Source organism: Myotis daubentonii, chromosome 12 (assembly GCF_963259705.1).
Source record: "Myotis daubentonii chromosome 12, mMyoDau2.1, whole genome shotgun sequence".
Classification (NCBI taxonomy): Eukaryota; Metazoa; Chordata; class Mammalia; order Chiroptera; family Vespertilionidae; genus Myotis; species Myotis daubentonii.
In genome coordinates this window covers 65,793,223-65,817,092 of record NC_081851.1, presented here as the reverse complement: position 1 = coordinate 65,817,092, position 23,870 = coordinate 65,793,223, and the positions used below count along the sequence as shown (strand labels likewise).

The 23,870-nt window shown below is 52.0% G+C and overlaps 1 protein-coding gene across 1 annotated transcript in view; it reads right to left on the bottom strand.

Moving 5' to 3' along the window:
• The window catches only part of GALNT14 (polypeptide N-acetylgalactosaminyltransferase 14), a 186,202-nt gene that overhangs the window by 30,528 nt on the left and 131,804 nt on the right, over positions 1-23,870 (bottom strand). The window contains exons 3-6 of the mRNA XM_059660749.1: positions 13,566-13,664; positions 6,606-6,673; positions 4,451-4,516; positions 4,169-4,290 (exon numbers count right to left, since the gene is read on the bottom strand). Coding sequence (XP_059516732.1) covers positions 4,169-4,290; positions 4,451-4,516; positions 6,606-6,673; positions 13,566-13,664 — 355 coding nt within the window. The remainder of the gene's footprint in view (positions 1-4,168; positions 4,291-4,450; positions 4,517-6,605; positions 6,674-13,565; positions 13,665-23,870) is intronic.

The following is a 23,870-nucleotide window of genomic DNA, read 5'->3' as shown; positions in this document are numbered from 1 at the left end:
CTTGCCTCATCCATGGGCTTCCCCAGAAGCCACCAAGGGCTCTCTGCCCCCAGGGCTGGGACAGGCTCTCGTACACTCTCCCTATAGGTTCTGAGGGGTTCTGTCCCATTATTCCTGTTACAATTTGGTCACAGCCTCTGTTTAGAGTCATGGAGACCAGATAAGCAATGAGAGGTGTTTCAGGCTAAGTGGTGTGTGGAGCCATGACCTTGAGAAGGGGCGGCAGGAGACTATAAATGACCCATTGAAGCCAGGACACAAATCTCTCTGAGTGACCCTGGGAGGGGAGGTCATATCTGCTCCGCTATTGTATTCCTCAGCCCCAGCCCAGAGCCTGGTGGGCAGCAGGTGTTCAATTGGTGTTGCTAAAAGAGGCTATCTATTAATTCCTGCCGAGGGCACTGAGTCAACGCTGGCAGCAGCAAAGGTGGGTCAATTACAGCTGAGCAAGATGGCTTCTCCCCCATAGGCTCCCCCTATAGGAGGAACTCTCTGTAAAGATACCCAGACCCATCACCAGTCCCCGTCTGCATGCCCCAGGAGGCTGTATCTTTAAGGCTAGGTCCACAGGTAGGTCAAGCAGGCAGCTGGTGGAATCCCTGGTAGACCAAGAACTACAGCTCCTGTCCCCCGCCCCGCCCCGCCACACACACACACTCAAATCCAAGCCCAAGCCCCACCCCTCCACGGGGAGCCAATGGCCATCAATCATTACTGCAGTCATACCTTTCATTTCTGCACCCATTCATGTCATAAAACCACACTGTGAATGGGAGATCAAAAAACTCCTGGAGACTCATTCGCTGGTTTCCTCAACCAGCATTACTGAGCACCCACTGTAGTTTAGGGAAGGTGGTGGACAGGTGAGGAGAGTTTTAGGATGAGGGAGGGGTGGGGGCAGAAGAGGACCCTCAAAGAGGTGATGCTGTGACAGGAGACCCGGGCTCCTATTTGGGTTCTGCCATCTAAAAACACAAACGACCTTAAGCAAATCAAGAACACACCGAGGAAGTCTGTTTCTTCGTCTATGAAGCGAGGACAAATCAGTATTTGCAAAACTGTCCTGCCTTCCCTACAGGGCTTCTGGAGCGAATAATTAGGGAGAGCATGCAAAAGGGCTTTGAAGCATATGTAAGCCATTATTTATATCAACTCACCAAATGCTACAGGATTGAAATTTCTTAAAAATCTTTTTTTTTTTAGTAAAAAAATATGTAGATAAGGAAGGAGAGAAAAAAAGAAGCCTATGTTTTTGTGTTTTTTTTTTTTTAAAAAAACACAGCAACTTGGTGCTTGTTTCAAGCGTCATGTAATTGAAGGGGAGAGAAGGGAAATGGAGATTTTCCATGTGGAAAACACCAGCCCAGGACAGCTTGACAGCTCAAGCCAGCCTCTTTCTTATCTCTTCTCTACTTTTGAAAATCCCAAACCCCAATTACAGCTTAAAACTTCCACTTCCACTCACAAGATCAAATCACGTTTTACTCTGAGACAAGACACACACAAAGGCACGTGGAAATGCAGGCTGACACTCACCCCCACTCGTCATCCTGCAAGGGATGACTCGGTGGAACCATTCAGTCAGCAAGAGTCAGGGTCTGGTGGCAAGCTCTGCAGGGGCAGAGCAAGGACCACCGTCCAGTTTGTCTGACCAGCCCTTTGCTACAAAAGTTTTCAATCAGACAGGGGTGGGGACCGGGGTCTTAGCTTGGGAGGCTGAGCTCAATGTGGGGCCAAATGACTCACAGGAGGAGGAGCCCTAGGTGGCAGCAACACTCACAGGCAGGAAGGAGGAGCTGAAGGCTTCCTCTGCCTACAGGTAAGGTGGCCAGTGGTGCAGAAATGGGAGCGTTTTCCAGAGAGGGCTTCTGAGATGGACTCAGACCCCGGGAATGAAGTCTCAGGAAAGCAAAGTCCCCTAAACACATCCTGCAGGGACAGGTCAGCCTGGGGGATCCTACAGGTCAAACGCGAAGTCACCGCATGACCCAGCAATTCCACTCCTTGGTAGACACCCCCAAAGAATTGGAAGCAGACACTCAGCCAAAAACTTGTACCAATGTTTGCAGCAGCACTAGTCACAATGGTACAAAGTGGGAAACAGCGCAAATGCCCATCAGCGGATGAATGGGTAAACAAAGTGTGGTCTATACTGTGATGATGTGATACAGGAAGAAATATATATTCGGCCTTTGTTCCTGGGTCATCCAACAGAGCTACTAACACCCTTGTAACTTCCTGAGCGAAGGGGTGAGAGGAGCATCTCTTGTGCATCAGCCCCTGTCACCATACCTGAGCTAATGCTAAATATAGACTCGTGGAGGATGGGGGCTGGTGATGAGAGGACTCTGCCCCCCTCACCTCTCCCTCCAAGCTCCCCCAACCCCACCTCAGGGAGGGGACAGACACTGGAGGTTGAGTTCAGAATCCAAGGCCAATGATTTAATCAAGCACGCTGTGTAATGAAGCCTCCATAAAACCCCAAACACAGGGTTCTGAGCGCTTCTGGGTTGAAGATCTAAGGCAGCGGTTCTCAACCTGTGGGTCGCGACCCCTTTGGCGATCAAACGACCCTTTCACAGGGGTCGCCTAAGACCATCCTGCGTATCAGAGATTTAAATTACGATTCATAACCGTGGCAACATTACAGATATGAAGTAGCAATGGAAATAATTTTATGGTTGGGTCACAACATGAGGAACTGTATTTAGAGGGCCAGAAGGTTGAGAAGCACTGATCTAAGGGCTTGTGCCTCAGATGGGGGCAGGGATCTCTTTCCCGGAGTAGGTGCTCAATAAATAGGGGAGACAGAGAACTAAACCCAGAAAGCAGACTGCAGGGCCAAGTGGGCAAGGCCCCCTGGAGGAGGGGTGATAAGGACAAGGCCCTGAAGAGTAAGGGGTTTGCAGAGAGGAGAGAAGGGCGCCCAGCGACAGGAAGGACATGGTCAGAGATGGAGCTGCAGGACCTGGGAGCAGAGAAGGAGCGGCTGGTGTGACGGTGGAGGCAGCGCTGTGCCGGCAGACTGAGCCCAGGGGGAGGCAGTGATGTGGCGAAGGGCCTCCAGAGCCAGGCAAACCCCTGGTCCATTCATAACCTACTATTTCTCAGTCAAGACCTCTTTGCCAAAATAAAGTTGAAAAGAGGGGAGAGGGGATTTTTCTAAACAGCACTCACTGTACGAGCCCTCCCAACCTCGGGAAAGTGGTCACGGGATGGGTTTTAACATCTAGGCCCACGTGTGAGAACTTTATAAACCCACCGAGCTTCTCTCATGGGAAGGAAGTAACTGGTAAGGATTTCCTACCCTCTGAGCAGTTCACACTTCCCAATCCTTTCACCCTCCCAACACCATCATGTTGCAGGTAGAAGATGAAGATAATAAGGAAGTGGGAAGAACGGGAAGGAAATGAGCACAGGCCACACGGAGGGTTCCGGTACTGGCTGGACCAGCTAGGGCATATCAGTGTCCTCATCTGTGAAATGGGTATGTAAAAAACACCCAACCTCCTATTTCACAGAGCAGCTGTAGGACCAATAAGCTGGAGAAAATGAACTGCCCCGATGCTAATCACCAACACTGGCAGCCACAGCACGCAGTGCCTTCTACACACCAGGATGGGGCGATACATTGTTGGAAAAATTCCTAAATGTTTTTCGCTTTTAAGAAGAATAACTGAGACATGGAGAGAGACAGAATACAAAATTCTAGAGTAATTTCAGGACAGACAGAGGCAAGGAATTCAGGTCTCAGCATGTAGTCCACTTACCGTGGCCACTGGGTGAGGGTGACGTGGATGGAGGCAAGACCCACAGACTGGGAGATAAGGCCTGGTTAATTCCACTGCCCCCTTTTCACAAAGGCTCTCATCAGGGCTCTCTTTCTGGAACCTTCTACAGCCTAGGTGAAATTACTTTAGGCAGTTAGTTCTCTAGCCCCGGAAGCTGTGTGTGACATGCACCAGCTGGGGCAGCCCTGCCTGCAAGCCTACTATGGGTGACCTTGTGACAAAGAATAGGCCCTGGGCCTTGCTGTGTGACCCTGGGCACTGCTCTACCTCAGTTTCCCCATCCACCTCCCAGAGGGACTGTGGGCACATGGGAAGGACTGAGCCTGGAGAAGATGGGGACACGGGGATCCCTGTGCCCCTCAGTCGGCCTCACTCACTTCTTTGACCCTGTGCAGCAGTGGCTGGAGCCAGTCCCTGTTCACCTCACAGTGGCTGTCGAGGAAAGTCAGAGTGGTGCCCTGGGCAACATCAGCGCCTCGGATCCGGGACCGGACCAGACCTGAGAGGGGACAAAAGGCCAAGTGGGTGACAGCAGGGCCACGGAGGAACCACTTGGCATTCTCCCCATACATAGAACACCCGCAAAACATGCACACACCTAAAACCAACCTCCCCACCCCTGCTCACATCCCCAGATCCTGCCAACTGCACAGACCCACCTTCCCGCTGGTCATTGCGTAGGCATTTCACCTTGGGCAGCTTGATGAGCTCTTCACAGTCACCAGCTGCAAAGACAACAGGTTATATGAAGTGAGCACCGGGATGGAGGTGGGCCTGAAGAATAGGTGAGGCAGCCCTGCTTGTGGTGCCCACCACCGACTGCAGAGCCCCGCCCTGACTCAGGGTTCCTGGGACCTTCAGCAGGGGCACCGACCATGGCTATCAATATATGATGTGGCCAGGTCCATGCAGAGTGGCTCAAGGCGGCCTCTATGGAGCAGGTCAGTCACACAGCGGCACCTGCACACTTGTTAGAAAACACTTCCAGATGGGAGTTCCGGGCACGGTCACCTGGGGACATTGCTCCTGTCCTCCACATCACTCAAAGCAAGAGTTCATTTCAGTGGGGTCTGGAAAACACTGCTGGGCGGCCAGAGACGGAATGGGATGAATTTTGGAGTTTCCTTTCAGACCAAGGACTCTCAATACAAAAGACCCTATTAATTAAGGAGTCCATCCACAGCGTCTTCCATCACACAGAGCTGGTCCAACTTTCCATCACACAGGAAAAGGGGCCAGGATGGGCAAGGGAGCCCATCTCAGGCATTTGCCTAGGGTCATCCTCTAGCTTGCCTGCTTCCCAGAATTCCGTAGGCTCACCATCCCTTGGTTCTCTATATCGTGTTCCCACCAGTTTGGCTTTGCTTCATCGGTTTACCAACCTTAGCCTCTCTGCTTGGCTCGGACTCGACTGAGTGACAGCAAAGACTCACACATGCTTTCTTGGAGCCAGGTGCCGTTCTAAGCCCTTTGAAGGTGTTTACATTTAAATTCTTATATAAACCACATCTATTGCTATCTCCATTTTATAGTCAAGGAAACGGAGACACATCGAGGTTAATAATCTGCCCAAGGCACCTCCCTAGTAAGAGTGAGTGACAGGTCTAGGATTTGAAGCCAGGCAGTCTGGCTCCAGAGTCCACGCTCTAACCACCAGGCTATTCTGCCTCTAAGTGGATCTAGCAGCATTCCCTTCTGCAGCCTCAGTGCCAGGCTGCCTCCCAGCAGGACGAGTGCCTCCCCACCTCCAACCCCGTCTTCACTAGGGAAAGGAGATCAGATCCCTGAGTTGCAGCATGCGAGTCCCTGTGGACCTGGTGCACAGCCCACTTATGTATCATTCCCAAGGTTCCAAGGCTGTCACAGCTGTGGGTTTCTAGCCTTCCTACAGCAGATCCCAGCATAGCAGTGCCTCCTATTCCAGCATCCAGCTTCAGCTCTGGTGGGGACAGGCTCCACCCTCCTGGACTTGGAGTTGCCCCCAGTGGCCCTTGTCTGCTTCCCCTGGTTCATCAGTGGGGAGGGGCAGGCCTGCCTGGGTGTGGTTGACTGCCTGGAACTGTACCCATGGCTCTCAAAAGAGGTGTCGGCACTATTAATACTTGAAGCCGAACAATGTTTCTATAATGACTGACCCTGAGCACACAGGTGTCAAGTTTTTCTTGGGGACAGTAGACTTGGAATGTGAATTTGGGTGGGGCCCAGGTGCTTTGACAGGACGACTAGGAAATAGCAATGACCAATAGGTTGCAGGGTTGGAAGGAGGCAGGTCTCACAGTGTCGTGGCCAGCTGATGGGATGTCCCACCAGGGGATGCCAAAGACAGAGCCCACCTGGTCCTCCTGTAGGAATGAAAGGGAGAGGGTGTGGTCTCCTCGGCGCAGGCTAGCAGTTGATCACGCATCCCACACGGGAATCTCTGGTGATATATTTGCTTCTGGGCTCTGAGCACCAGGGTCAATCCTTTGAAGGTCGAATCCTATGCCCAGGAATGTAGGTTAAGGAGCAGTGACACACACGCTTGTGTGTACATCCAGGTATGCACACATGCGTACACACACCAACCCAGGCAAGAATCTACTAAATGTACCTGCTTACGTCCTCACAGACTCATAGCAGAGAACCCAAGACGCTGTTTTACAAAGGCAAGGCTTATCTCCTTCTTGAGCCCTGCTTGGGCACTCAAAGGCTCCACTCCTGCTATAAACGTAGGCTTTCCTACATCCCCCGAGAACCCTGGGCTCACCCCTGCCTGGTACTGAGGGGCTGGGACAGACATTTGTGTCTACAGAGCAAGAGAGCGATGCTACTTACGGTCATTGCTGAAGTCATCCACTAATATGATTTCCTTGATCAGATTCATAGGGGTGCGGTTTAACACACTGAGAGATGGGAAGAGGGAAGATCATTATGACGTCTAATGGCAAATATGTGCATTAAATTGAGTTTAAAATATATACCATTGCATTTGAGAAAGAAAAACTCAAAGAGCAGCTAAAGGGCTTGTCCAGGCCCCTGGCTCCCCCGTGACCACTGGCAGAGAACTCTGTCTTAGTGAGTGAATGCCACCACCACTCACCTGGCACCAAGGCAAATGCAGGAGTCATCCTCAACCCCACCCCACCCTGAACCCCCACACCAAACCAGTGACCAAGAAAGATGGGCTGGTTCGACTTGCAAATGTGACTCGCACCACTGTCACCTCTTACACCTGCTCCAACCTCTTGTACAGTTTATTACGGTAGCCTTGACCTGCCCAGGCCGTCCTCCTGGGTCCCCCGGAGCAAGCTTTCTGATCTCCAGTCATGTGAGATTGTCTTCGCTGATGCAGACAAATAATCTGACAACCCCTCCTTTGCGGCTCCCCACCACCTACACCCCAAACCCTCAGCATGCTCTTCAAGGCCGCCTGTCACAGCCTGGAGCCAGCCCCCGTTTCCAGCCTGCTCACGCCCAGTAACGCAGAGCCTGTCCCCCTACTGCGGCCACGGCTGGAATGCCCATCCTCTGCCAGGAGACCAGTTCAAATGTCACTTCCTCTCTAATAGCTTTCCCAGCCACTTAGTGAGAATTAATTGCTTCCTCCTCTGGGATTCCTCAGCAGTTGTATCTGAAGCTTCCCGCGGCTTTCACTGCTGCCTGACTGGGGGTTGGTTTTTCTGGACCTGGTCATATCCTCAGGGACAGGTCATATCCTTGTCAGGTTACCTCTTCATTGCCAGAGTCCAGCACAGCCCCTTGGCCCATTACCACCCCCTCCAGGGACATTTAGTGCGCACCTACTATGTGCTTGGCACTGGGTGTGTGATGAGGAACAAAAGAGACATAAGCTCTGCCTTCCAGAAGCTTGTGGTCTAGCAGCTACTTACTACAAGCTGTGCGATCTTGGGTGAGTTACTTGACTGTTCTGTGCAGTAAAGTACTCCATCTATAAATGGGGATAAATGTAGTAGTAGCCACTTCACAGGGCTGTTGGGAGAGCTAAAGGACTAAAGGAGGAAATGTATCTAAAGCATTTAGCAGGGTGTCTGGCAATAAATGATGAAACTTGGTAGCAATTATTATTATTTTGTGTATCATCATGATTTTTTGAATTGACTTAATTTACCCTCCTGTGCTGTGGCTCTATATCCCCAGGGCAAGGCTGGGTTTTGGAGTTCACTCTGGGTGTCAGGCTGGATCCCACTTCTCCTGAACACCCCAAACCACATGGCTCCTCAGAAATACTCCTGGGCAGTACCATCCACCATAGAACGCCTGGAGCCATCCATGTGTTGGGGAGGGGGATTGGATGGGCCGAGGCGCTGCACATGTCCCTCCTCTCAGCCCTGGTTCTGGTGAGCCACCTTTCTAAGAAGGCTCGGGGCAGATCCTTGCCTCGAGCTACCTTTATTCATGAAGCTTTAACTCTCACCATGGCAACGGGTGTCAGGTAGACAGAGGAGCCCCAACACCAAGCCTTGAGCCCTCAGGTGGGAGGTGGGAACCAGGAGGGCCTGCAGGTGGCGGGAGGAGACCCTCACCACCTCACGGTGATCTTTGGAGAGAAAACACAGGCAAACTCAACAAACAGTGGCTAATCAGGGAGGGTGGGGTGGGAGAAGGGAGGAAGCGAGAAAGGGAAAACCTGCCTGAAGAATACCCTCTAATGAGGTTTGATTATGGCAGCAGCTTCTGCATGCGATTCCCCAAATCCCTGCCGGCTCTTTGAAATTCAAGAGTTCTCTTCTGCGAACATCAAAAGGTAAATCGCGTGTGGCTCTGTGCTGGTTGAACTGAGAGATGATTAGCGAATAAAAAATGCCCAGGGTTTAAACAAGAAAAAAAAAGAAAGAAAGAAATCATCAGCAGTAAGTGCTAATTAGACCATTTCCTGGTAACACCTGGCTTGTTTTTGCTCCTCTGATCACAGCAATCGGAGTGATGGTGGGGGGCTTCCTGAAAGTGGCACTGGGCTGGGCTGGGCGGGTGCTCTGGACTCCAGGGTGGCCGGTGGAGGAGAAAGGTCCAGGGTAGCCCAGGGGGCCGTCCCTTCCGCACAGTCCATCCCTATGCCCACCCCCCTGGCCCCTTTGCTCTCATCACTTCTCTGGCCTGCTCCCCACACCAGCACCCTCCATGACAAAGCCATGTTTTCCCCTGCTTCTGCGCCCTGGGGCTATTCCAGGCCCTCTCCTTCCGCAGCCTCAGCACAGCAGGGAGGGCTTACCTCCCTGGCATATCCAGGTCACGGTGTGCCTGGGAATTCTGCTACACCTGAGTCTCCTGTAGACACAGCTCACATCCCCGCCCCAGGATGCTGTGCAGGCAGCATCTACCCTTTCTGCTTTCTGCCTGCTGCCCTAACCGTGGAGCCCACGTGGGCACCCCGAGAGGAGGTGGGCATGGCGGTGTGGGCAGCGTGGGAGGCCAGGAGGCCCCCACCGCCAACTAGCTGTGCAATCCTGAACAAGACGCCAGGCCGCCTTCCTTTCCATCTGTAATTACATTTTCCTTGTAAGGGCAGGCGATATTAATACTTGACCTACTTCACAGGCTTTTGTGCGTATGAAATGAGGAAATGTATTTGAAATTGCTTTGTGAACTCCACGGTCTCTATGCAGGCAGGGTTTATCAAACGCTCCATAAATACCAGCTGAATGAAGACCTAAGGCAGGCTGAGAAGTTGACTTGTTCTGGGGCAGACTGGCGTGGGTTGAGGCCCTGAACCTGTCCCCTCCATTCACCAGCTGGGGAGCTCCAGTTAGTACTGAGCCCGCAGCACCACCACTCCCTCAGCCGCATGGAAGGCGCTTAGCACTGTGCCTGGTGCACAGCCGCTGCTCTTGCAATCTGAGTGTTGATAGCCATGATACTGGTTCTCAAAGTGTGATCCCAGAGCCAGTAGCATCAGCGTCCACCTGGGGGCCCCACTCCAGACTCATGAGCTAGGATATCGGGGGATGGGGCCCAAGAAACCATGTTTTAACAAGCCTTCCGCACTGCTGCCTACCCACTGGGGGTGCATCACCTGTTGTCACCTGTACAGGCTCAACTGGAACCAGGTATTGTTTCAAGGCCTTTACCTTGCCTGAGCTCATTTACTCTTCTCCACAATCATGCAAAGCAGTTATTACCAGGAGTCCTTGTTTTGCAGAAAAGGAAACTGAGGCAGAGAGGTGAAGGAGCTGGCCCAGGGTCACGTAGCTGGCAAGGGCAGGGCAGCCAAATCTGGCCCCAGAGTCCGATTTCTTAACCACCTTAACCCGAGAAATTGCTCCTCTAAATCTAGGACTTTACAAAGAAGCGACAGTGAGAGACTTGGGATATGAAGTATTAATCGTGTGGGCTCCAGAGCTCCCAAAAGAGGCCCCCAAGGAAGGGGACAACGCTGGGTTTCACATATACACAGGGACCTGCTGCAACACCAAAGATAAACCATTTTGCCAGGCTTTCCTCTCTCCTTAAGTGAGAGAAGTCCCCTCACTCACCTAGGCTGTGATTCTCTCCCTCCCCCCACTGCCCACCCCATCATGCTTCTACTTGGCTCTGAGGGTCCCATATGGGTCTTCCCAGCCCCTTGCCCTCCAGCTAACTCAGGAGCTCAGGCCAGAGAGCTTGGGCGGGCGTGAGCAGAGAGGCAAAGACCTGGCCCAGTGCTGGGAGGAGGGAGGAGAGGAACAGTGTCCCACCCCCACCTCCCCACCCCCAGTTCCTCGAGCCTCTTTCCTTTCTGAGGGCCTGGCAGCAAAGCCATCAGAATTCTAGAACATTAAAGATGAAAGGTGCCTTAGAGAAGACCCTTTCATCTCTGGTGAAGTGATGGGAAGTGATTCTCAGTCAGTCCCTCCTCAGTAGTGGAAGGAGGTTCAGAATCCCAAGGCAGTGAGTGATACCTGGCCATGGAAGCTTCTAGAAATAATCTTCGCCCTGACCGGTTTGGCTCAGTGGATAGAGCGTCGACCTGCGGACTGAAAGGTCCCAGGTTCAATTCTGGTCAAGGGCATGTACCTTGGTTGCGGGCACATCCCCAGTAGAGGGTGTTCAGGAGGCAGCTGATCGATGTTTCTCTCTCATCTTTGTTTCTAACTCTCTATCCCTCTCCTTTCCTCTCTGTAAAAAATTAATAAAATATATCTTAAAAAAACAAAAACATTTAGAAATAATCTTCCTTGCCTCCCTCCCTAAAACTCACTTCCATCCAGCCTGCTGCTGATGTAAACACACGTCTGTTCACACGTGGCTTTCAGGCCCCCAATCTGCTGTTTGTGTGCATTACCCTGGGGCCTGAGCCAGGGGCCCGGCTTACATCGGACGTCTGAGAGGCAGCACACAGGTCCACAGCTCTCCGCAGAATGCCCAGCATCGGGTGTGGTCTGGCACTTCATGGCTACCCTCTGAAAACTCTGTTGATGGCCCTAAGCCCCCTCCCAGAGCACAGGGCACCAGGACGTCGGAGACAGACCTCCAGGCCGGTGGACAGAGGCACTGGGACCACAGCCCTGGCTGCCTCCCACTTCCACACAGGACCACAGGATGCTGAAAGGAGAGTCCTGGCCCCTGTCCTCCATTCACCACACACACCAGGACTTCAGACTCCAATTGGGGCCCCAACTGAAGTGAGGCGCTCTGTAGACTTAAAGCTCAGTGTACATTTAACATGTTAATGTTATTATAAAGTATCGTTATTACTATAATGAAGAGGTGGAGGAGCAGCTGGAAGAGGAGAAATATGTCTTAGAACGAAAAGGGCTGAGTCTGAGGGCAGCAGCTGAAGTGCTCCCAAGAACATAAACAGGGAAACTTGGGGGGCCTGCGGCCTCCATGTTATAACACCCCCAAAATGTTCCTGAGACAACCCCAAGAGGAAGGTTTATTGTGGGGAAAGTGACAGAACTTGAGACATCGAATACACTTTTATCACCACCTTTACTGATCTGGTTCCTGACCTGCTCACGGTCACAAGGCTAGGAAGTGGCTGGGTAGAAACTTGACCCCAGGTCCTCAGACTCTAAGTGTGGTGTCCTTTAAGAACCCCTCAGCCTCTTGTCTTTTGAGTGCTCACTAGGTGTGCAGATAGAGGGATGGCTAACATTGATCAAGGGCTGGCCCAGATCGCAGTCCCCTAATGGTGAGAGTGTGTGTGTGTGAGTGAGAGAGTGCATGAGTGAGTGTATGTGAGTGTATGTGTGTGAATTTGTGTGTGAGTGTTTACGTACGAGCATGTGTGTTGAGGAGGACAGAGGTGTGTGGCATCAGAAGGCTCCTTGAAGGAGGAGGAGCCATCCTGGGAAGGAGCTTCTCTCAGATGCTACAGTGTCCTCATGGAAATATCCAGTGGACACGCCCAGACACAGCCGTGTGTGGGGGGCTGTGGCTGGCACTTGGGAACCAGTACCTCTGCTGCCGTGTGCTGCTCTGCCTGCAAGGCCCCAAACCTCTGTTCTCCCTTCACCAGAACAGACCCGGGTAAATGGGACCACCCCTCGCCCCCGACCCCCCTACATACCCACCCCACACTGCTTGCAAGTCTGAAAGGTAAGTTATTAGTCAACCGTGAGACTCGTGGTGACACGTGGCAGTGACCGGCGCATTTTCTTGTCAAAAACTGAAGTCTTGTTGGAAATATAATTCAAATCAGGCGGCTTGTGGGATGGACGCAGAAGCCAGGGCAGACAGGGCAGGCAGCTGGTGGAAGGACCCAGCCAGCCAGTCACCAGGACATCTGGGCAGCAGACAGAGCTGCTCCCGTGGACAGAGGGGAACGCGGGGCTGAAGCCTGTGTGTTTGGGCAGGTCCCTCCCTACCCTTCTAAGGGATACACTGACCCTGCCCAGTGGACACTCATCATGAGTGACAGGTGTCACAGAAGACTTGGTGCCCGCCATCAGGGGGACCCTATTGCTGACTCCCTCCTGCCACTGGGTGCTTCCCCACCTGCCAATAGCCATGCAGTGGGGCAAGGAGAGAGAGAGAAGGTGTGGCTTGTTGATTGAAATGACAAGAGACTTTGCTGTGCTTGGTTGTCTCCTTCTTAGGCACTGACAAGGGGAGTCAAAACAACCAGGACCTTCTAAGAACCTGGCAAAAAATTCCCGGCCAGGTCTCTGGGGCCTGTCTGTGTTTTAAGGAGTGTTCGGCAGGGGGAAAACGCTGGAACGTCTGCATATCAAACATGCATGCAGGCCACAGGCCACACAAGCAAGGCCCTACCTATCAGAGCAATGGCAGGGCCCAGACTAGGCCCTGAGGGTGGATGGAGAGGCCCAAGAGGGACAGGGCTGAAACAGTGGTGGCTGAGAAAGCAAATGTTAGCCATTACCGTCGGGCTGCTCTGGTTTGAACCATCGGCCCTGTCGGGTGTGGGAGGCTGTGGGGAGGCAGGTGCTGGGATAGGCAGCACTTGGCAGACCCCAGTTCTAATCCCGGCCTGATGCTGGGGGCGGGTACATACTCAGCCTCTCAGGCTTCAGCTCCTTCGGCAGCCGTGAACTTAGAACTCATATTCTAGAGGCGGTCAACACAGTAGCCAAGGGCAGGGCTCTACCAGGCCCTCCATGACTCTCAGTGACCTTCTGCAAGTTACTCAACACCTCAGGCCTCCATCTTTCCCCTGTGGATTGGGAGCTGTGAGGAGTGACCGAGTAGATGCACCTGGAGTGTGTTGAACAGTGCCTGGCGGGTGGTTAGAAACACTTGATAGTCTTATCACAAGGCCAGTCCCCCCCAGCAAGCAAACGAGCCCTCACCAAGTGCTGGCTCAGGCGGGCTGAGCGACCTGGAAGACTGTCCTACCTGCGGATGGTCCTGAGCAGGGTGGAGCGGGCCTCGTTGTGGAAGGTGATGATGATGCTGGTGGGAGGCAGGTCCCTGCAGTACATCAGCAGCGTGCATCTGGGGACGAAAGACAGGAGACAGCTATGACCTTTGGGGGCAAAGCAGATGGCAGGGGCTGGAACCACGGCCATCGTGGTGGTCACCAGCATGGACAGATGCCTGGCGTCGAATGGGGCAAGACCCCAGGGCCTCACCCAGCCCGACCAGGGGCAGGGACGCTCCAAAAATGACTGAAGTTCAATTTCTTATCACCTTGGGGAACCTGGGCTTGGAGCCAAATCAAGCTGAGATTCAGAACATAAATGTGGATTTCTCCCACACCCCAGTTAGTACCCAGTGGTTCCTAGAGCCGCACAAACCTGCCCCCAAATCTTGGACTCTGCTCCCCAGTCCGGGTCCATCCAGCTGGCAGAGACTGCACATGCTCTGGGCCAGCAGCTGCAGCCCACCCCACCATGCTAACCCCGACCTCCCGCCCCACACACCAACATCTGGCAGGTATACAGAAGCTGAGCCCTCAAACCCCAGCATAAATAATAGAACCCCGTCTCGAAAAAGCATTCATTTCCACGTGTCCAGGATCATTTCGTATGACAATTATATCTGGGGTACCTTCAATTTAGTACCTTTCTGCAAGTGAAAACTGTAGCCCACAGCCCGGAAATTACTATAATAACGAAAATAAGCCTGCCGAGAGGGGCTGTCCTTGCTTCTTACTCTTTCGGGGGCTGTCCAATCACACGGAGGGATATTAAACAGGAAGTAAGTAACAGGTTTGGTGAGTTAAACATTTCCTTTCTTCATATTCCAATTTCTCCCTAGGTTTTTAATTTGGGGTCCAGCAACCCAAGGATGGACTTCAAGGGGGCTGTGAACTCTTTGAAACTGTTTGAAAGCTGTGTATACAAATGCGCTCCCCCCCACCCCCTTTTTTTAGGGAGATGGTGCATAGTTTCATGTAGATTCTCAAAGAAACCTGTGGCCTAAATACTTAGGAGCCTCATTCCTAAGCCAGTGGGCCTGACGTCCCTTTGGCCTCACTGGTAATTCTGAACCCTTTCCCCTGAAGAGCGAAGACTGAGAGAACTTTTGGGATCAGGACACCCTCCCACACAAGGGTCCGGGCACCATGGCAGCTGTGGGACCCTGGGCAGACCACCTGCCTCTCCAGGCTGCTGTGCGCTCATCTGTAAGGCAGGGCTCTCCTGCTAAAGGTTCTCACAGCATCCGTAATCACAAGCTTTGGTTAGGGCTGACTCTCAATAGCATGGTTGATTTAAAGGGAAGGTCACAGATATGCTGCAACTGAGGCTCAAGTTGTGGCTGCAGACCCGAATTTACCTTTTAAGCCTCAGTTTCTTTATCTGGAAAGTGGAGACAAGTTTTTCACTTGTAGACTCGTCCCCGCCCCAGATTATTAATAGGTGGCTGACAAATAGTAACTCATTTATAGCATCAAGTCCAAATCCGCAGACTCCTCCTCCACTGGGTGGAGTCAGATCTTGCAGGGGCTGGAGAGGCGTCTTTGGTGAGTGGACTGGCCAGTGCAACAGTGGGTGAGGGGTGCTGGGAGGCTAGAGGAGGAGAGCGAGCAAAGGAGGTGGCATCAATGTCAGAGAGGGGAACCTGCGCTGTGATGTCCATTTGAATCCTGGGTCTGCCGGGCACTGCTGGGTGCCCTTGGGCACGTCATTTACCTTCTGAGCCTCAGTGCTGTCTCCTATCCAATGTGGACAAACACCTCCCTCCTGGGCTTGTCCTGAAGACCGCAGGCATTGCAGGCAGAACACCCGGTGTCCCGCAGATGCTGCGTAAACAGCAGCTAGAATCATCACACTGAGGCCGAACCAGCCTCCGCGCAGTGTTCAGTATTTCTGAATGAGAGCCACAAAGTCATAGTCCAGAAGAGGAAGGGGCTTTGGAGAGAGCCCAGGCCAGTCTCCTAAACTGGGCAGAAATTTGTGGCGTAACAAGCCTGGGTTGTTCTCTCCTGGGCCGCAGCCCTCCAGCTTCCTGTGCCCGAGGATCAGGAATTCTGTAAGCGCCTGGACCATGCACAGGCTTTGGGAGGGCAGGTAGCTGGGCGGAGCCTCAGACCTCAGAGGCATGGGCATCTTGCTCCTGGGACTTAGCACTATCTGCTTCCTGCCCCTGCTCACGGCTCCAGGTACCTGGAGTCATCCTTTATCGCTTCTGATGTCATGACAGCCTCTGAGAACCTTTACTCCACAGATGAGGACAACTGAGGCTCAGAATCTTGCTCAAGGTCACACACCAGCAGAGTGACTACGATAAGCTGAACCCAGGTCCCGTGACCTCTCACCTGGCAAGTGTCCCTAGTGTCCCACTGTGAACCCACCCTGGTTAAGGCACAGAGCTGGAGGGGCTGGTGCTGGTGGGGTGCACCTGCCTGAGCCCTGTGCACCAGCCACCTCCCCTCTGAGGCCCAGATGGGCCACAGCCCTGCCTACAGACGAGCACAGGACACAGGCAGCAACAAAGCCAAGGGCTGAGAAAAATTCTTACAATCTGACGCAGTGAGGAGAGGCTGCTCTCTGCGAGAGCAATCTAAAAGATTAATCAAACAGCGAGATCTATTAGGGACACGAGGGGAATGAGAAAGGCTGCCAACACTGAGATCTGCGCCGGCAGACGGACCAGAAAGCATGTTTATAATTTATTAAGGACCCGGGGGTTTCGCTGGAGAGGAGAGCCAGGGAGCAGAAAGGATAGGCGTGGGGGTGGGCCGAGGAGGAAGGGCGGGACCACCGCTGTGTTGAGAGACAGGTGCCCGCCCCGGGCTGCCGTCCCGATTGCCAAAGAGCTCCTGAATAATACACGCCCCTCTCAGCCGATTTTCCACCAGCGGCTTCTTTTTTTCTTTAAAGAAAGAGTCTATGAAGACTCTTCATTTTCCTAAGTTCAGCTGGGTCTCAAAATGCTTCCTGAACCACCAACTTCTTGAGTGTTCAATGCCACTTATCGGCAGAGGTTGCTTCCCAGAGGGGGCTCCGAGATGCTCACGCCTGGCCTGGGGTTGGAACTTCTCCCTCTTTTGTCTCTTCCCATCTCTCCACCAGCCAATCGCTGCTCCCTGCCACCCCTACCCCCCACCCCTGCACACGTGCCAATCCGGGCATGTCAGAAACTCACTTAGTGAGGATCACTGTCAGTTACCACAGAAATATAAAGCTATGTACATGCCTTTCCTTTTACTGCACAAGCTCATTAAACTGACAGCAGCCTGTAAACAGTGTTATGAGGATCACCACCCCCACTTTCTCAATGGGCAGCAGGGGCCCCTGGTGGCCTGTAGGGTGCCTGCTGGGGCAAGGACCGGGGTTCTCTGGCTCCTGGACAAAGTCTCCCTCCTACAGCACGCTGCCCTTAGGGAAGAGGAGACGTGGTCATAAAGTATAAACATTTGGGATTTTATTCTGGAGCAAAAAATCCGGAGGGAGTGGCGGGGAGGCAGCCTCAGTAACTATGAAGCAGGGGAGAGCTTGATTATTATTATTAAAACTAGAGGCCCAATGCACGAGATTCATGCAAGAGTAGGCCTTCCTTCCCTCCGCTGCCGGCACCGGCTTCCCTCTGGCACCCAGGCTATCCTCACAACCCCAGCTTCGTCCGGAAGGTCATCGGAAGGACATCCAGTCTAATTAGCATATTACGCTTTTATTATTACAGATATGCACGCAAAGCAAAGCCGTTCTGGCTCCTCCAGATCTGACCACGGCCCCGAGTCTGAGAAGACAAACTCTTGGAAGGGGTTCGGGCATCCCAGAGGGGAGACTGAGGGCAGCCACGTAAAGGGGAAAGGTCATGCCACATGGGGTAATGAAACCCAACAGGCCTGTGGTGGGGCACATCGGGTCAAATCTTCCTCTCTGGGAGCCTGGCAGAGACTTGACTTCTCTAAGCCTTAGCTTCCTGGTTCGTAAGGGTGAAAATACCCACCTCAGGGAATGCTTTAAAACTATTCCCAGTGACCCCCACTGCCAGGCACTGTAGTGAGCACCTCTTAAGGCTCCGAACAGCCCAACGAGGGGCTACTGTTCAATGGGGTCACTCATGAGGACACTGAGGCAAAGGGAAGTGGTCACTCTCTGCAGCTAGTGACCCCTGGCTTGCTGGACATCTTCTTACCAGGCCACAACATCTGCGTGCCAGCACGGGTCCCAGCACCCAGCTGTTACGCAGGCCCACTCTGTGCCCTGCGCTCCACGAGCACCCCTGTGCCCACACTCAAATCACCACCCCAACAGCAGTTGCTACTACGCTCTGGAATCCAGCGGTGGCAGTGACCTGTCCAGAAGGGAGGGACAGGAGGCCATCCCTGACGGGAAACCTCTGGCTGAGCGGCCACAGGGACATGCTAACCGGGGCCCCTACGTACTGCCCAGATGGAGCCAGAAAAGGTGAGTGGAGATGTGATTTCCACGGGGCCCCTTTCCAGGGGCGGCTAATAAACAGCTGCTCCTAAACAGAAAGCTGTGGTTGGTCCCTCTGACTCCTGGAGCTGCAGTGCACACTATGAGCTGAGACCCAGGCAGAGGAGACCAAGGCGTTCCCTTTCCGTGTGTCCCATTTCCTGAGCTCTACGGCCACAAAGGCCAAGGGGAATACAGACACGTGACACAAAGTGGGGTGGTTTCCTGGGAGAACACTGTCTGTCCCCTAAGGAGCAGCCATCTGTGGATTCCCAGATGCAGGCAGCAGGGTACTTCCTCCCTCCCTCCTCCCCTCATTTCTCCTGCCACCAAAACTGATGTGTGTGAGGAAGAAAGGATGAGAAGGGAAAGCTCCTGGCCCAGGGACCTTCCCAGAATGCCAGTCCCCCGAGGACAGGAACAGTGAACATGCTGCCAGCGTTTAGAATCGATTTAGTTTTTAGAGCTGAGAACACCTAATGCATTCCCAGCTCATTCTGTAAGGAAGCCTGCTCTTAGCTATTTGGGGGGAGGGGGGGAAGGGGAGAAGACCTCAAGCTATAAAATGCTGCATCTGCGACTGGCCTCTAGGTTCCAGCTCAACTCTTTAGAAGGGTAAAACACAAACCGTCCAAAATGTATGATGACTGTAACACCAGAAATTCCCTTTAATCTCATTTCATGGGCAACACTGATACACTGTAAAGCATGAAATTTTTATTTCATGTCAATTTCCCTGGGATTTCACATGCAGATTAATTTGCTCGTCCTCATAAACATATACTGCCCCAGTTTCCTGCTTTAATAGCCACCCTTCCTTCGTGTTACAGAAATCCTCCAGCCCATAAAAAACACTTAAAATAATAGTGAGATCTGCTATTCCCCAACACTTGCCACGTTTTGAATTGCCGAGCATGTTATTAAATTCCAGGATACTGGGAGGGTTTAAGTGGGGGCAGGGCAGGGAAGTGAGCTGCACAGAAGTTGATTGGGCGCCGTGATGGACAGCTGGTGGCCCCCAGTCCCCACCTCCTTGTGTGACCTCCTCCCAGTAAGTGTGAGCTGAACCTGGCCACTTGCTTCCAAGGAACAGGATACAGCTAAAGTAATGGGGTGTCACTTTTGCGATTAGATTACAAAAGACTGTGACTTCCGTCTTTTTGGCGGGCATGCTTTGGTGAAGCAAGCTGCCATTCTGGGGAACCCCATATAGCAAGGACCTGGGTGTGGGCTTTGGCCAACAGCCTGTGAAGAACTGAATCCTGCCAACAACCCCGTGAGGGTGCCTGGAAGAGGGTCAGCCATGCCCTGTGATGCCTGCACCTTCATTGTGCCAGTAAGAGACCCTGAAGGAAGGACCTACCTGAGCCATTCCCGGATTCCTGACCCACAGAAACTGTGAGATGGTAAACATCGTCATCAGCGTAAGCCATTAAGTTTTGGGGGAATTTGTTATGCAGCAGTAGACAACGAATACAGGCACTCTTAGCGACAAAACAAAACAAAACAAAACAGGTCTACCAGGTTTCTCACGTCCCAAAGGTAAATTCTCTTGGGTCCCTGGTAGAAGAGCTATGCAACTGCATCATGACTCCACCCCCACTCCCCATGAGCTCCCAGAGTCCTCAAAGGGCCCTTCATTGATTCCTGGTGGCCTCCAAGGTAACGGTAGGGCCTGTCGATCATCCATCTTCACCTCCGGACCTGATGTTGCTCCACATTCCCATCATGTCTTTATGGATTACTGCAGCAACTTCTAGCTGGCTTTATCCCCTTCCGATCTATCTTGGACACTGCAACTAGAACGATCTTTTCAAACTGCAAATCTTTATCACTTTTCAACACTGTCCAAATTTCTGTGGTTTTTTTAAAAAATTTTTTTATTGATTTGAGAGAGAGAAACATCTATTTGTTGTTCCACTTATTTATGCATTCATTGGTTGATTCTTGTATGTGCCCTGACCAGGGATCAAACCTGCAACCTTGGTGCACCGGGATGATGCTATAACCAACTGAGCTACCCAGCCAGGGCTGTCCAAATTTCTCACAAAATAAAGTTGAAACTCCTAATCACAGCTTACCATCCCAGGGACCTGGCACCACTTCTGACTCCTCTCTTCACATCCTCCACGTTCTAGCCAGGTTGTGCCTGACCTGCTTTCTCCCTCTGGGCCTAGGAAGGCGCCGCCTCCCTCCCATGTGTCTGAAATGCATTCTCCTCTCTCCTTTCTCCTCTTCTAATCCTGGCTGGGAAGTTATTTCCCCTGGGAAGCAGTGCTTGACCTCCCAAGGCTTTTCCAATGGGCTCCCCCAGGACCCTGTACTCACCTCATCACTGAAAGTTATTGCCAAGTCTTGTCAATGTACTTTTCTCTCTCCTCTGCTGAACGTTAGCTGCAATGGAGGCAAGGACTTATTTGCAGCTGTAACCTCAGTTAGTAACCTAGCAGAGCGACTAAACACAGCAGACATACAATAAATGTCTACGGAATGAGGGGGGAGGAAGCAGCTGAGGCTTCCATGGGGACAAAGCCACCGGGGGAAATGGATCTTGCTAAGTTATGGGTGACACCAGCTCCATTGAGCTGCAGAGCTGTGAGCCGAGTGGGACACCAAGGTCAGAGTAAAAGACCAAATAAGTCATGAAAATTGAAGTTGGAGTATGAAGCCACCGTGGCAAGAACAGGGAGCCTGGGCTAAGGCTGTCCGGGTAGACATCTGGGAGTCACACGGTGCCTCTGAAGAGCTCTGACCCATTCTCTATTGCACTGGGAATACTCGGCCGTGTTTGAAAAGCCAGGATGTGCCCTAGCTGGTTTAGCTCAGTAGATAGTGCATCGGTCTGCAGACCGAAGGGTCCCAGGTTCGATTCCGGTCAAGGGCATATACCTAGGTTGCAGGTTCCTCCACACCCCAGGCCCTGGTCAGGGTGCGTGCAGGATACAAAAAAAAAAAAAAAAAAAAAAAGCCAGACTGTTCCTGTCCTATACCGAAGTCCTCAAGATGATAAAGGAGACTTCCTTGAGTAAGACAAGAGAGACTGAATCCTATCTGATAGGCTCATCACTCTCTTCTCCCAGGCCCGCTCTGTCCAATCCGGAGCCACTAGCCACATGTGGTTACTGAGCACTTGAGATGAGTTGAAATGGAGATGCATTGTAAGTATCAAATACAAGATTTCAAAGACTTTGTACAAAAAGAGAATGCAAAATATCTCAGAAACTTTTTTTTTTACATTGCTTATATGTTGAAATGATACTATTTAGGTACACTGGGTTAAATAAAATATATTATGAAAATTAATTTCACTAATTTCTTTTTCTTTTAACAATGTGACTACCAGAAAAAAATTTAGATTAAATGTGAGGTTCCCATCAATTTCTATCGGGCGCTGTTACCCTTGATCATTCCTGAACCTTAGCTTGTATATAATACAATTTAAAAGTTCAACATTAGTTGTCAGATATTGGTTCCCAGATGTTGGGTTCTTTCATATAAGTAAAATAAAATTTAAAAATTAGCCCAGCCGGTGTTACTCAGTGGTTGAGCATCAACCTATGAGCCAGGAGGTCATGGTTCAATTCCTGGTCAGGGCACATGCCATGTTTTGGGCTCAATCCCCAGTGGGGGTGTACAGGAGACAGCCAATCAATGATTCTCTCTCATCATTGATGTTTCTCTCTCTTTCCCACTTCCTTCCTCTCTGAAATCAATAAAAATATATATTTTTTAAATTATAGAGACCATTGCTTGCAACATTTCACTCTGCAGGAAAGAATCTATAATAATAAAAGTCTAATATGCTAATTAGACTGAACGGACGAAGCCAGGGCTCTGAGGGCTGTGCCCCCTGCATGAATTTCATGCATCTTGCCTCTAATATATTATAGAAACCCCATCATCTACTATCATTATTTCATAAAAGAAAGGGTATTTAAATACCAGAAAAGTCTGCAATCTCAGAATAATTTAAAACCCTTTAAATTGTAAAATTTAACTTTAAGAAAATGCCTGTCATATTCTTTCCTTCACCTCCAACTCCCTGGGTCACATCAGTACTAACTCACCAAATGGCATCTAGGGTTTGTTCCACTAATGATGAGCCTGTCTGGCCACCCTCTGCAGACAGCATGGATGCTGAGCCCAGAAGACCCGCCATCTCCACTCCTTGTTCTGGCAGCTCCAACTCTGTCCTTGATGCTAACGAGCCAGTCTGGTTTTCTACTCTCTGGTCCGATATCTTTTCAGGCTCTCCTGCTGCCCATGTAGTCACGTGCCATCTGGGCGCTCTCCTGACTTGCAGAACGCAGACACCTGTGGCTGAGCTGAGACCTCCTAGAAATGACCATTGCTCCAGTCTGCACCAGGGCCCCTTTGTTTTTCCAGACAACTAACTTTGGCCTCTTATGCTGACCTGCCCCTTCGAGGTGAGCGGGACACTGACATTTGGTGAACATGGTGGAGGCGGCAGTGCCTTCTCTCTGGGAAGATGAGCTGTCCTCGGGGGGCTGCAAAGAGGCTTCTCTGGGGACGCCACCAGGACCTGTGTTAGGTGCGACCAAGCACCACCCAGAAGGCAGCTGCGTGCACGCATGTGCATGTGCATCTGTGTGGGCACATGCAGGGCAGAGTGCTCAAAAGGCAAATGCTGAGTCCAGCTGGGCCCCAAGCGTGGAGGAGGGCCAATTTCACCTATTTGTGAGATGTTTCCTAAAAAGGATTTCTCAGTGTCTGAGACTAGGGCTCCTTCCAGTCTTATTTTAGCCCTGCTTGAATCACATTCCTCAGTAGCAATAATAGATAACATTTATTGAACCCGCGCTGTGTCTCAGGCATTCTTCAAGGGCTGTGAGTCTGCACAGTCATTCTCTGCGGTAGGTGCTGTGACTCTTCCTCTCTGGAGCAGACTGTGAGGTCACGGTCAGTGGGCAGCAGAGCCTCGGTGTAAAGCCAGAGCCTGGCTCCCGGCCCTGTGCTCTCACATGTTCCACGAGAAGGACCCCGGCGGTCATCCGACTCACCAGCTCGCAAACCCTTATTTCATACTGACCTTTCTCTCCATCTTTGGTCTTGAAGGCCTCAGGCGAGGAGGTTCTGGAAAGATGGAAAACCCGAATCTGGGCTATCCGTCACCTGCGAAAGAATGATGGCTCCCCTTGACAGTCTCGGAGCTGGTTCCTGATATTTTCCAGACCTTCCCGCTGAAGAATTAGAGAAGAGTCTCCCTCCTTTTGCCTAGTGGGTGAAGAGGTCCTCAGGCTGAAGCAGCTGAGATAAGCCTTGCAGCCTAGTGACTCCGGGGATGTCACCGACCGAGCACACTGAGCTCAGGAATGGCCTGGTCGGGGCAAGTGTCGGCGTCTCCTTCTCCAGGACATCACAAGGGTGCGCCCCCCTGGGAGGTCTGGGGTGGGAAGGTAAAGGGCAAAGGCTTCCCACACCTTCCTGCCCCTCTGGTCAGTCAACCCACCCCTGAGTCAGATTTACTCCAAATTCGGCCCCATCGCTTCCTTGTAGTCTCTCTTCCTCGGCCTGCCGGACAGTAACAGCCTCCTGCCTGTTCTTCCACTTGCAGGCTCTGCCCTTCATCCCATCCCTCCCCATTTTCCACATTAAGCTTCATACTGCACTTCTTCACACAACTCTGTCTTCAGTAGTTACCTGAAGCTAACCGTGCCCACATCTCAAGGCCTCCAGCATCAGGTTAACCCCCCAGCCCTGCCCCACAGTTCCCTCCGCCGGCAAACCCAGGCCACAACCTCCACACGCCTACCTCCCGTCCCGCCAGCTTCCTTCCTAAGGCTGCCTCATTCTAACTGCTGTGCACTGT